Source organism: Thunnus maccoyii, chromosome 2, assembly GCF_910596095.1.
Source record: "Thunnus maccoyii chromosome 2, fThuMac1.1, whole genome shotgun sequence".
Lineage (NCBI taxonomy): Eukaryota > Metazoa > Chordata > Actinopteri > Scombriformes > Scombridae > Thunnus > Thunnus maccoyii.
In genome coordinates, this window is record NC_056534.1 from 18,130,257 (window position 1) to 18,143,287 (window position 13,031).

The 13,031-nt window shown below is 40.2% G+C and overlaps 1 protein-coding gene across 8 annotated transcripts in view; it reads right to left on the reverse strand.

Annotated features, from left to right (window-relative positions):
* ctnna2 (catenin (cadherin-associated protein), alpha 2) overlaps positions 1–13,031 on the reverse strand; it is a 338,033-nt gene that overhangs the window by 304,906 nt on the left and 20,096 nt on the right. For all 8 annotated transcript variants that reach the window (XM_042431131.1, XM_042431122.1, XM_042431154.1 and 5 more), the window contains one exon: positions 226–332. In XM_042431131.1, the coding sequence (XP_042287065.1) occupies positions 226–327 (102 nt within the window). In that variant the 5' untranslated portion in view covers positions 328–332. The remainder of the gene's footprint in view (positions 1–225; positions 333–13,031) is intronic.

Sequence of the window (13,031 nt, forward strand, 5' to 3'; positions counted from 1 at the left end):
CAAGTAATCCAGCCAAGGAGTAACCAGAAAGTAATCCATTTTGCTCTTATACTAAGCTATAACAAGCTACTTATGTGTATTAGGCCATTACCATTGACAGCATCGACTTTAGAAAACTTCTGCATCAGAAAACATCAACTTGGATTTTGTTCTTTCTCAATCAATATGTTGCATTTTTTTAATCTTTATTTTGTTATGTTTGCATCACAGAGTTAATAGAACTACCTGTGTGACCAGGGGCTCCAGAAGCCTCTCCACAGTCAGGGTGCGGATTTCAAGACTCTTGGGGTCCCATTTCAACAAGATGGGGGAGGTGGCGGTCGTCATGGTCTCTGTTGGAAATAAAAGCAAATCAATACTTAGAAGAATGTTTAGCAGTGAAAAGTGGCTCATTAACACACACAACAGTTGGAGAGTTTACATCGCACAGCATGTCTTCCTCAGAGGACAGGGTGTTCTGAGCTGGTCACAAAGTTTGGAGGCAGTGTTCAGCTGTGTAATAGCCCTTAACCAAACTTTCTGAAACAAGGTGTACAGGCGTAAATGTTAATGTTAGGGCTGGGAAATTGATTGAAAAGTTACCAAACTAACATTATGACTCTTACTGAGGTAACTTCAGTCACATTGGTTTGTTTGATACATTAACTCCTTCATACAGGGTGCTGCCTACCCATTAAAAGCACAATAAAAAAATTAAATCACCATTATTAATCTAACCAATTAGGCCTAAATACACAACCAGTCAGAATGGGCTGTGTGGGTTCACTTCATAAGTGGAGTTGGCATTGTTCCACCTGGCGATTAGAAGTAACTGCCACAATAATTAACCAGTGTCCAGTCTAATTTGAATAGACAAAACAGCCGGAGAAAAGCAGATAAGGGCAGGTTCAGATAAGAAAGCTGTTACAGACGAAAAGATGTCATGTCAGTTGTGTGGACAAAATCTGGCTTCAGTCAACACAATACAGAACAGAACTAAGCTAAAAGTAGACATAAAAAAAACTACTTTGGGAGCACTAAGTGTGGCGTGTGGTGACCATCAGAACGGAGTCAGGTCAACAGTAAACCGTGAGAGTAACAGTAAATGTTAAGTATGGGCTACAATTTGTCAGAAAATAAATGTTACAGAGTGTTCCCGAATTTTGATTACCAGCAACTCAGTAAGGTGATGGGGGTTAAAAGATAGCTACAACTTCAGGGGTAAGTAGAACCCCCCCCCCCCCCCCCCCTCCGCACTACCAGACTACAGACTGAAGGCTGAAGCAGGTTGTTTTACACCCAGCAGTGAATTACACAAGCATTAAAATACTGTCACTCCATACTCTAAAACATCTCGCTGATGGACTAATGAGAGAACAGAGGCCATAAATGTGTTGTTCAAATTTATTTGTAGTATGACTCATTTTGATAGTCACACTCACAGAGATGTGAAATAGAGTGGACCTCGAGGTCCACTTCAACTGAGATGGAGTGACTAACTCAGAATCCTGTGCACAGGTGTCTTTAATAAGATATTGCTTCATTAATCATTACCAAGATAAATGTGAGAATCAGTCATCATATTGATTTTAGGTGATATTGGCCAACCCCAGATAACGTAATGCATGTCAGATGCACGGAGACAACAGGTGGTTTCAGACTTGGTCGGGTTTTTGATGATTTGGAAGACTTTCTAGGGAAGCACTGTGTTGTAGATCACTGAGGAGGTGATTGTGTCCCTATGAGGTTCTTTGCTGTCTTGCTGACCGACTGTTCACTGAATGTATTCTGTGATGCACTAATTCAAGTTCACCAACAGTTGGTCAGCCAGGTTATTTCTCCTCGGTTTTCTAAAGTGATATGGGCACTTCTGTAAACAGGAGGTGTCAGATGAGCATGAGACATCATCTGTATAGTTCACTCTGAAACAGAAGACCAAACCACATTACCTTTTATGTACACTCAGTTATACTTCTGGTCTTCCTTGAGTCAACAATAAGTTGTCTTAGGTTTCAGAACTGTTTTTAGAGATCAGTCCTTGTGTCATCTGTCATCTGCAATAATTATGGTATTATAGGCACCCACACTTACTGGCTGAAGATGGCATGAAGAAGCACACACCCTTATAAAGGTGCCAGTGCTCGGGACCAGGGGTGAAAGGTAACTGCCTAACCTAAAAGCCTGCAAAGGACTGGTCAAAAAGTTCAGGCACCAGTTGCACGATGCTGTATTGAGGTCATGGAGTTCTGAGACATCCACTTGAAACATAATGTTTATTTAAAAGCTTGACAAAGTGTCAACACATTTCTAAGACTATGTTGTCCCGAATTTGGCCATGGTATGTACAGAATAAACCACTGCTGTTATGAAAACAGAGCTCTTCGCAAAGGCAATTCCTCTCTTTGTCAAGAGGTCATAAGCTGTAATGTAATAAGTAGTTTATTTAAATAAGCAAATAAACTGCCATGGATTACTTTGTTTGTGCCATCACTCAACTGTCATAGATATTTCAGCAAAATTCCACAAAATATTATGTGGCTTGGACCAAAATTACCGGCCCCAAAACAAGGTTTTCATGGATGTCTGGTAACTGTTTACAGTAATCAAATTCCAGCTCTGAGCATCAGAATTGGAATCAGATTTATTGAACTTGTCTTGGTGTAGTGGTGCATAACAATCAAAAAATAGAAGGTAAGTGAAAAAACAAGTATCTATACAAAATGAGAAAAATACAACTACCATAAAAGACAGTTATTATAAACATATAAATACAATTTTATGATAAAAAATAAGTAAAAATTATGTTTTAAGTGAAGAGAGCTGTAGAGATTAAAAAGTATAATGCATAAGATATTGACTGGGAATGTCCAAATGTTCACAGTATAAACAGTATATGTAATCTGCAACTGTAATAATACGAAGAATTCAAGTAATTGCATTAATGTAACACGACGTGTTAGATGTGATGAGTTCACATATGTGCAATCTAAGATTATACATTTCACATTAATATGACATGTAGTGTCTGAGTGGGATAGAGTCCATGTCAGTGGAGGTCCCGGGCCTTGTTGATGAGGCCAGCTGCAGTTGGGAAGAAACTGTTCTTCTGGCATTGGTCAAGATAGATGTCAGCCTCTTGCTGGAGGGCAGTATTCAAAAAAGTTTACGTCCAAGGTGGGAGGGGTCAGCCATCATCTTTCCCGCTCGCTTCAGTGTCCTGGAGGCAAGCAGGTCCTGGAGGGATGCCAGGCTGCAGCCAATCACCCTCTCAGCAGAGCAAATCATACGCTCCAGTCTGCCCTTGTCCTTGGCAGTGGCAGCAGTGTACCAGATGGTGATGGAGGAGGTGAGGATGGACTCAATGATGGCGTTGTATTAGTGCACCATCACTGACTTTGGCAGGTTGAACTTCTTCAGCTGTTGCAGGAGGTACATCCTCTGCTGTGCCTTCCTTTTGAGGGAGTTGATGTTCTGCTCCCACATGAGGTCCTGGGTGATGATGGTTCCCAGTAAGCAGAAGGATTCCACAGTGTCGACTTGGGAATCACACAGGATGATGGGGATGGGTGAGGCTGAGTTCTTTCTGAAGTCCACAACCATCTCCACTGTCTTCAGAGCATTAAACTCCAAGTTGTTTTGTCTGCACCAAGTCATCAGATGGTCAAGCTCCCACCTGTAGGCAGTCTCATCCCCACCAGAGATGTGCCCAATGAGTGCTGTGTCATCCGCGAAGTTCAGGAGCTTGACTGACTGGTGACTGGAGGTGCAGGTGTTTGTATACAGGGAGGAGAGTAAAGGGGAACGGACACAGCCTTGAGGGGAACCGGTGCAGATGGTCCAGGAATCAGGGACGTGTTTTCCCAGCTTCACGTGCTGCTTCCTGTCAGACAGGAAGTCAGTGATCCACCTACAGATGGAGTCAGGCACATGCAGCTGGGAGAGCTTATCCTGCAGCAGAGCCTGGGTGACTGTGTTAAAGGCGGAGCTGAAGTCCACAAACAGGATCCTGGCGTAGGTTCCTGCAGAGTCCAGGTGCTGGAGGATGCACCTGGAGGAGGTGCAGGGCCATCATAGCATTGTCCACAGACCTGTTGGCTCTGTAGGCGAACTTCAGGGGGTCCAGGAGTGGGTCTGTAATGGATTTGAGGTGGGACAGCACAAGGCACTCAAAGGACTTCCTCACCAGAAATGACAGGGTGACAAGTCTGTAGTCTTCTGTGCGCCTTTTTTTGGGGGGGACAGGGATGACGGTGGAGGATTTGAAGCTGGATGGCATGTGGCATGTCTCCAATGAGGTGTTAAAGATGTCTGTGAAGACTGGAGACAGCTGGTCGGCACAACCCTTCAAGGTAGAGGGAGAGACAGAGACTTTTGCTTTGCAGGGGTTCTGTGTCTTGAACAGCCTGTTAACGTCCCTCTCCAGGATGGAGAGAGTAGTTGTTGTGGTTTTCGGAAAAGAGGAGGAACTCAGAGGTGGCCAGTTGTGCAGTGGCCCGGCCCCCTGCTGAGGTGGGAGAGCTGGAGATAATAGCTTGAGTCAGGGGGCATGTATCAGGACTGTCCTATTGTCTTTCAAATCGACAGTAGACCTCATTCAGGTTGTTGACCAGGCGTGAATTGTTACTGAAGTGGGGGACTTTTGGTTTGAAGTTGGTGATCCATCTGAGGCCCTTCCAGACAGAGACCGAGTTGTTATCTGAGAACTGCTGTTGAAGTTTCTCAGAGTACAGTCAGAGTACAGTCATTTAGTATCTCTTACCTAAACCTGTATTTAGACTCTTTAAATCGGTCCTTGTCCCCACTCCTAAATGCTTCCTCCTTTTCCAACCTTAGCTGTCTGAATTTAGCTGTAAACCACGGTATGTTGTTGTAACTAACCCTGGTGCATGATGGTACACAGCTGTCCTTACAGAAGCTGATGTATGACATCATAGCCTCTGTGTACTTATCCAGACTGTTGGTAGCATTCTTGAAAAGATCCCAGTCAGTACAGTCCAAACATGCACAAAGATCCTCCATAGCTTCACTGGTTCACTTCTTAGATGTCCTCAAAACAGGTTTAGACATCAAATAAAACAAAGTACAGTCAACAATTCCAGCGAACCATAAATTAACAGCTGGCTAACCCCCTAACCTTAATTAACTCCACCATTACAATATATCTCTCCAAAGCTGGAACTTATTGAGTAAGGCTGCAGTAAATTCAGGGAGAATTGTACAGTTTATCTTCATTTGTATAGCTGGTTATTAGCTGCAGTTTTGGCCCAGATTTGTCAACAATGCTTTTGAGAGAGTCAGAGCAGCATTCTGATTAGGCCTATTTAAAATTATTCAAGTACAAACTTTGCATTATACTGTAGTGTTGCACAATAAGAGCACCCAAGAAAAAGGAGACAAAAGGAGAGGTAAAAAACAGGAGAAAGGTTCCAGATAAAATTAACCTGATGTTCAACTCATTCAGCTAATCCAACTACATTCTGAAGAGCCTCATCTCTGCAGAAAATGCTGAAACCAGACGTCACATAAGTAAAAAATAAAAACAGGCGAACTCTACAAAATGAGTCTAAACTGTACAGTTCTTTAGACAATCTGCTGCTCTTTAACTCTGAATATTTTTTCATTACAGTTTTTTTAAAACCCTTAAGCTCACTGAGGTTATATTAGGTGAATGTGAGGACTAAACAGCTGGCATAGGGGGTAGCAGTCTGTTGTTACTGTGGGGATGTGTTTCTACAGTAAGCAATTTTAGAATGGGCCAGCTGGGACCGGCCCAGTCTACTGCCAATGTCAATGAGGCAGAAGGGACTAAAGAATGTGAATAAGAATGACAGATCTGGGCCAGAGGCCCCTAATACTACACACAGTGGGTTAAGATGAACAGTAGGAAATCTGGCAACTTGGCACTAATGATGAAACTACAACTCAGTTATTACCTGTACAGTTCAGCATAGGCCTCTATATTTTAAAAAAATGCACCTCACTTATGCTGGTGTCATTAGATTTTCGTCCCCCACAAGAAAATCTGGGAAGGGGCAATAAATTAGACCTTATGTGTCTGTCAACCCATCAATCAATCATACACAGTAGTTTCACAAAACCTCAGGGAATGATGCATGTAATTTCTCAGTTTGTTCTGACATTTTCACAATCATATCAATATTGGTTTGAGGCTACCCTTGAAACCAAGGAGAAGAGTGGGATTGGCTATAGTGTTACAGTGTCTGTTTATTTAGTTTTGGCAAAACCTGAACACTTGCACTATGCATGTAATAGAAAATGTTCATACATCACAAATTATACATTCACAAGCTCACATTTGTGCTAAAAATTTCTGTAAGGAACATATTTATAGAGAAAATGTTTACATTCAGTGTCTAAATATATGCAAAAATACAAAGTTGTGGCTATTGTCTGATGAATAGACTCTTCTAGTCAGTGTGTGGTTAATTTATGTTGAGTTTCCCAGAGAAAGAAACTCCATTCAATTCATTTTGGAATTTGTTGTTGGCATTTGACAGTGGACTGTGTCTTTTTACTGTTCAGAAAGACTGGCAAAGCAGTCAGCAGGGATTAAAGCAAGAAAAGATTTGTGAGCCTGAAAAGTTATCCAGGAGGAAATGTGTACAATGTATTGAATTAAGTATTGTATGAAGTTAAAGCTGCTCTATATCTGAAATTATGCATGGTGCCTGAAGATTTTTTAACCCCCGAGTCAGTCTTTATATGCTAACAGTCTAGCTGGCATAAATTTCAGACACCTTACATTAGCAACCAGCTAGTTAGGTACTAGTTGAGTGTAACTTGATGACTATGATAGCCTCTCTTTTTAAAGACTAATTGGACAGCTTTCCTGATAATAACACTTTCCAGGCAGAACATAATATGTAGGGTGAAAAGCAGGAGTGATGAAAATGCTTTGGGCAAAAGAACATGCCACTGATGAGGAAACAGCAGTGCTATGAAAAATACCAGAGTGCAACTGTAATGTAATAAACAGAGTTTACTGGTATATGGTACAGTGTAACTTCTCAAACACCAGGGTTGAAACTATTCTTGACACATTATGTAACCAAAACAATAATAGAAAGCAGTTTGTCAAGAAATAAGTGATGAGTTATTGTAGGTGTGTCAGTTATAAGTAAACTGTAAATGTTTGAAAGTTGAAAGAAACTGCAACTGCCTGCACTAACCTACAGTGCATGATTACCATATCATACAAATGATGCTTCTTGTCATTGATCAGTAATAAAAGGACTTGAACATCTGTTAAAATTTATGCTGATATTGGTGCAGTTTAGTATATCTTTAAAGAGTCTAAATCTAGAATATGCACATCCTAAGGAGAAAAGTAAAGGAGACATGACTCTCCCAATAAAATATAAATGCTGTCATTACAATGGAGGCTCATCTGAAAGACAGAAGACTGCAAGTTAAGTGTGAAAATCACAGCACACCACTGTATTATATTACTGCGACTGAAAGCAAATGTACTGGTGACTCATGTGGTGCAGTTTATTGTTGGTGGAGATTTCCGTAAATGTCATGACCCTGTCAATGAGTGCACTTCACATCTTTTATTTGTAAATTTGGGAAGTTTTCTCACTGCACACCACATAAAGTTCATTGACATACAAAGCGTTTGTATTGTAGTCACATTAAAAAAGCTAATTTTCAAAACCTTTCAAAACAGGCAGGGATACAGATGATAAGCAGGGAAGCAAAATAACATCAGGTCAAGTTTTTTACATTAGGGTATTTCACACAAAGCTAGAATTAAATCAGCTGAGAGGCCATCAACTGTCAAAGAGACTGTCAACTGTAATGTCAATATTCAGCACATTCAGCACTGATTAAGATCAAATGTGATGATACAGAGTGATTTAAATTTATTCTGAAAATAAATTTAAAAAATCTCCCCCATGAGAACACAGCCACTGGTCTAATAGAAGAGTCGAACTGTACTATCTCACATTACTATTTCACAAACAAATACAAGTGCAACACATTAGATATTAGGCCATAACCATTTCTTATAGTTTACAGAACAAAGTAGATAACACTCCATTTGAGCAACCAAGATCGCACCATCAAATACGCACATCCCGACTTATCATCACACATCACACATCACTGTTGTCCAGGAAATTAGAAAAATAAACAAAATATGATCTGTTAGTTTGGTGAGTGACATGCATTCTGTCCCCCAGTTTTGACGAGTTGGCCTCACACCAGCCAGCATTGGAAAAAGGAAAAACACATCCACCAAAGTAAAAGAAGAAGAGAATTCTCACTGATTCCAAAGTAATGACACAAATCCAAAGAACATCATCCTAAACAGCAGTTAACCCAAGTAAAGTAAAGGTAAACAAGCAATGTGGGGAGGTGTTTCGATTACTTGTATGTTTAATTGTGTATCCTCCTTTGTCCATTTGTCACTTGTGTCTCCATATTCCATACACACAGGGGTCTAAATGATCTGAACTCTATCCTTTTATACAGATTCCACACCAACAAGTGAGCATTTTCTTAAGGGGGATAAAACCTCTCTTCCCTCAGATCTGTTTGTTCAACCAACATGTTTTGGTGAAGAGCATGAGTCATATTTCAGTTGTTGTAATTTGTTAGATGTCCCGCCATCTGCTGTGTACAACTGTGTGTGACTGATGCATGAGAGGAGCAAAAGAAGACAGAGCAGAAAATGATTTATTTAATGCATGAGCAAAATGAAATTCAAATACCTATAAAGCGAGTTCAGACGCTTTTATATATGCAACTGGCAGGTAACCCAGGTAGTTTTTTTGTGTTTGTTTTTGCATAGTATTATAACTAGAAAATCCCAATATTATTGGTATAGGCACTTCTACTTTGTTGTGTGCATGTTTTGAAAAGGAGTTTTGTGTGTTTTTGCTTGTAGATGTACTGTACTGTAAATGTATATGTAAATAATATAAAATAATAAATATGTATACCTGCTTTTTCTGTGTACAGCTGATGCAAGCATTGTTTACTTTTACATTCCTATCAATATTTCTGGGATAAATCTGTTTCCTACTGTACCAGGACAGGCTTCTGGGGAAGGATGGCAATGTTTCAGGGGTTTAGAATAACACAATGCACATGGAGGAAAATTGGCCATCTGCTAGAGTTTTTAGGATTTTCTGGAAAAGAAAGTATGGCACAAGCATTCACATTAACACTATTCCTCTAGGTTATACACTGATATATAGGCAAAAATCCAAGCAGTTTTGAAATAAAGTGAGAGTGTGCACAACTGTAGAGCATATTTTACTGTTTTCAGCAGCTTTTTCTTTCATTATTTTATCAAGAATGATAGTGCAAATTATTCTACTATAATCAACAAAGTATGTATTTGATTCCATGACTGAAGTGTTCTCTACAGAAGAGTAAAATCGACTGTTATGTTTTTAGGTTTTGTCTCTTTGGGAACTTTCTAGCTTGAATTGGGAAGTGTGATCCTGACTGCAAGATTAGTCTGTATGCTAGTGCCAGGTGAGTTGAGTTCTGCAGTGGTACGAACTGTTTCCAGTTAATTAAGCCTCTTTGTCTGAGTCCAACAACAGCTCTTTCTAGCTGGTTGCACTAGAGGCTTCTGTACATTACCAAACTAACTACTCACTAAGTTTTTATAATGGATGCATTACAGCCTTAAATCAGTGTAGACTCACTTTATATTATATGAGTTACTGTGGCAAAGTTCATCCTTACATTATATTGAGAAGTGTTTCTAATATTCTGCCCCCTTCATGTATGTAAAATGAAACACCTCTGAATGCATCATTTCACAGGTGCTAGATGGACTGAGGGCTGTGGTTCAGTGAATGGTTTAGGTGCTGGAAAGCAGCATAACACTGCTCAATTCATCGCAGCCTGCAGATAATGTGCCTACTACTGTGTTTGGCAAGGCATGCTCACCAAATTGTCGCTTTGTTGTTAATTAGGTTTCTTTGTTTTGTGTGTTAACACTTCAAATACTACAAAATTCTCTAGTGTTTGTATATTTTTCTCTGTTTACTGGAAGAAAGACATAATGAAAAAAGTGCAAACAGTGCGATTTTAAACATGAAGAAATAACACTCCATAATTAGCGAGATAAAAGATACAGATAAAACTATTGTGGTGTATAATAATGAACATTAATCAACAAACAGTGACTGTGGCTCAGAAGGTAGAGTTAATCAGAGTCCACTAATCAGAAGATCAGTGGTTCGATGTCCGCGCTTCTCCAGTCCGCATGTCGAAGTGTCCTTGGGCAAATACTGAACCCCAAATTGCTCCCAATGGCTGCGCCAGCGGTGTGTGAATGTGTGTGTGTGAATGTGCATTAGATTAGATGCTGATGAGCAGGCATCTTGCATTGCAGCCTCTGCCATCAGTGTATGAATGTGTGTGTGAATGGGTGAATGTTGACATGTATTGTAAAGCACTTTGAGCGGTCGGAAGACCAGAGAGGTGTTCTTTAAGTGCAGTCCAATACAATAATGAAGTATTTAACTGCCTTACTTCCTATTAGCAGCAAATTGGTATGTCATGTAGTTGACTAAAAGGTGCACAACACTTTTGGAACAAGACTCGAAAACATGCAAATCTTTTCAATTGTATTCATTCATATCATTTATTGGTACTAACTGTAAATACTCTGGACAAACATTTTAACAAGTAATTAGAAATTCCTGGGATTATAAAGTACTGGTTTGCCATGGAACTATGCTGTACGTATAAACCTCACAGAGTACCCATCATACTCTGCTCCTTTGTTTCTCAGGTTTTCTCCAGAGCAACTAAAATATGCACATAAAATAAAAACATCTTGATTAAGGCCATTATATTGTTGCTCATGTGAATTATTGCATGGAAACACTTTCTAATGGAATAACCACACAGATGGGCAGCACAGATGCTTGGCGTATAGCACTGCAGGCCTGTGTGCCATGTCAATATCTCTCCCTTAAACAAGTGGGTTTACTTCAGGTGCTTCTGTTTTCCCCACAGTCTGAAGCTACACACTGTGGTTTAGGTTGACTGGAGATTCTAAATTGGCTCTCTTAATATTGTATGTATGAATATGTAAGTCTGTGACTTAGCTCTGAAACAAACCGTCTAGTCCAGTGTGTTTACCTTCAATTTGTCTGATGATGGGTAAACAGAAACTGAAGACTGATTGTGTTTTAGATGCACTTTGAAAGCAAAATACAAAAACATGTACTGAGAAATGGCCTAAAACAACAAACTAAGTGCTGAGGAACCATACAACCTTGTATGTTGTATTAGAGAAATAATCTTTTTCCTATACTTATCTGGCCTCAAACACCTTTTCCCAAATTAGCAACTTCAAAGCTGCATTGCTATTCTGCCCCCTCTGACCTAGCGCTGGTGTTGAATTTTGCACAACTGTGATAAAGTATGTAAGCAAGTCACTGCTAAGAGTTGAGAAGGGTGAGATATTAAACTTTTTAACCACCATCTTTCACAACCATCCAAACAATTCTTGTTGCTGTACTGGCTTTCAGTGACTTTGATTCTGTTTCCTCAAAACTAAATTTATCTAAATATCTAAATAAATAAATATCTGAATGTATCCAAACATCCATTAAGGGATTTAAACTGTTAATGCTGACAAGAGATAGTGTTATCTAGGGGCACCAGGACATTGCTAAATTAATGACATACCGTATGTTTCATAATCAGAATTGTAAGAGTGGCAATCATAGTCTCGGGAAGTAAGGTTGCTGGGGGTGCTGCAGCACTCCCACCCCAAGGTGCGGCACTCCTGCCTCCAGGTGGCTGGCAACCTATGGGCCCAGTTCTTGCAATAATTTCTTTTTTTCTGTCGTCTGCGAGCTAGTCTGGCAAAAATAGACCCTGCGTGTAAAGATAACGGAGTGGGGAAAAGAACATGAACCCTTGTTGACACATGCCGGTTAGAATTGTCTCTGGCAGCCCTACAGAGCCGGAACGCGACACAGCCGTTTTTTGTGGACATTACACTCCACCTCTACCAGTCCCTGTAGGCTATATTGCTTTTTAAATTATGTCGAGCAGCGCAAGCTTTCCAGGTGATTTCTTTATAGAGTGTTGTATTGATGTATGAGTGTTTTTTTCAACAATTCACTTCAAAGATTAGAGAGGCTGCTTTCAGTAATTGTAGCCTAAAGGTTTCCATGCGCACAACTAAAAACTGTAGTTATAAACTTGACAGGACAGTGGAAACTCTCCAGGGGAAACAGAATTAAACTTTAAGCTTCTGAAATAAAACTTTTTAGACAGCTCTGATGAAGCTCAGGATTTATCAAGACAATGGCTGCTTTACTCCAAGCATTTTCACTGTATGAACCTGGACTGCGTGTGTGTAACAGCTGACCTTTTGGATGAATAGTAAAACTCCTGTTCCCATGGATATCGTGGCAATAGTGTAGGTGTGGTAACAATGGCATCTGTAGCTCACCACATGCTGCCGTTTCATACAAGTCAGCTCATTTGTCACTTAGTAGATGGTCAGTTATAATCTCAAAGATTTTTATTTAAATCAATTTAAGTCACTATCTACCGCCGAATGAAGTCACACAAAGGTGACTGAGTTTATGGCCCACTGATGAAAGCCCTTGCAGTCACAGTATCACGAATTGGGTGTCGGTGGCGACATTCCCAGAAAAAAAAACAAAAAAAACGGCACACAGTTAGTTACGCGTTTTCCATCACCCAGCAGTGGTTGGCCAAAGAGGGCAGGCGGAGCTAACACAACAGTATCACTCTTCAACCATGGATGTATTATGACAGCTGGATACTCGACCAAAAATGGCGCCCATTCAGTCCAATGAGAATTGCTTGGCTGGTGCATACACCAAAAAAAGTTTCTAGTTTCCGGGTTTGCTTCTGTGTTGTGCGGCCAACTGAATAGTCTATGCTCGGCCCATAGACTTTACATTGTGATGATGTCACGGATTTTTGAATCGCTCTTCTCGGCTCAAAGAAAGTTTTACTATATAAAACTTCCATTGATCAAAAACCCATAATAGAAAGAGCCATAATTGACC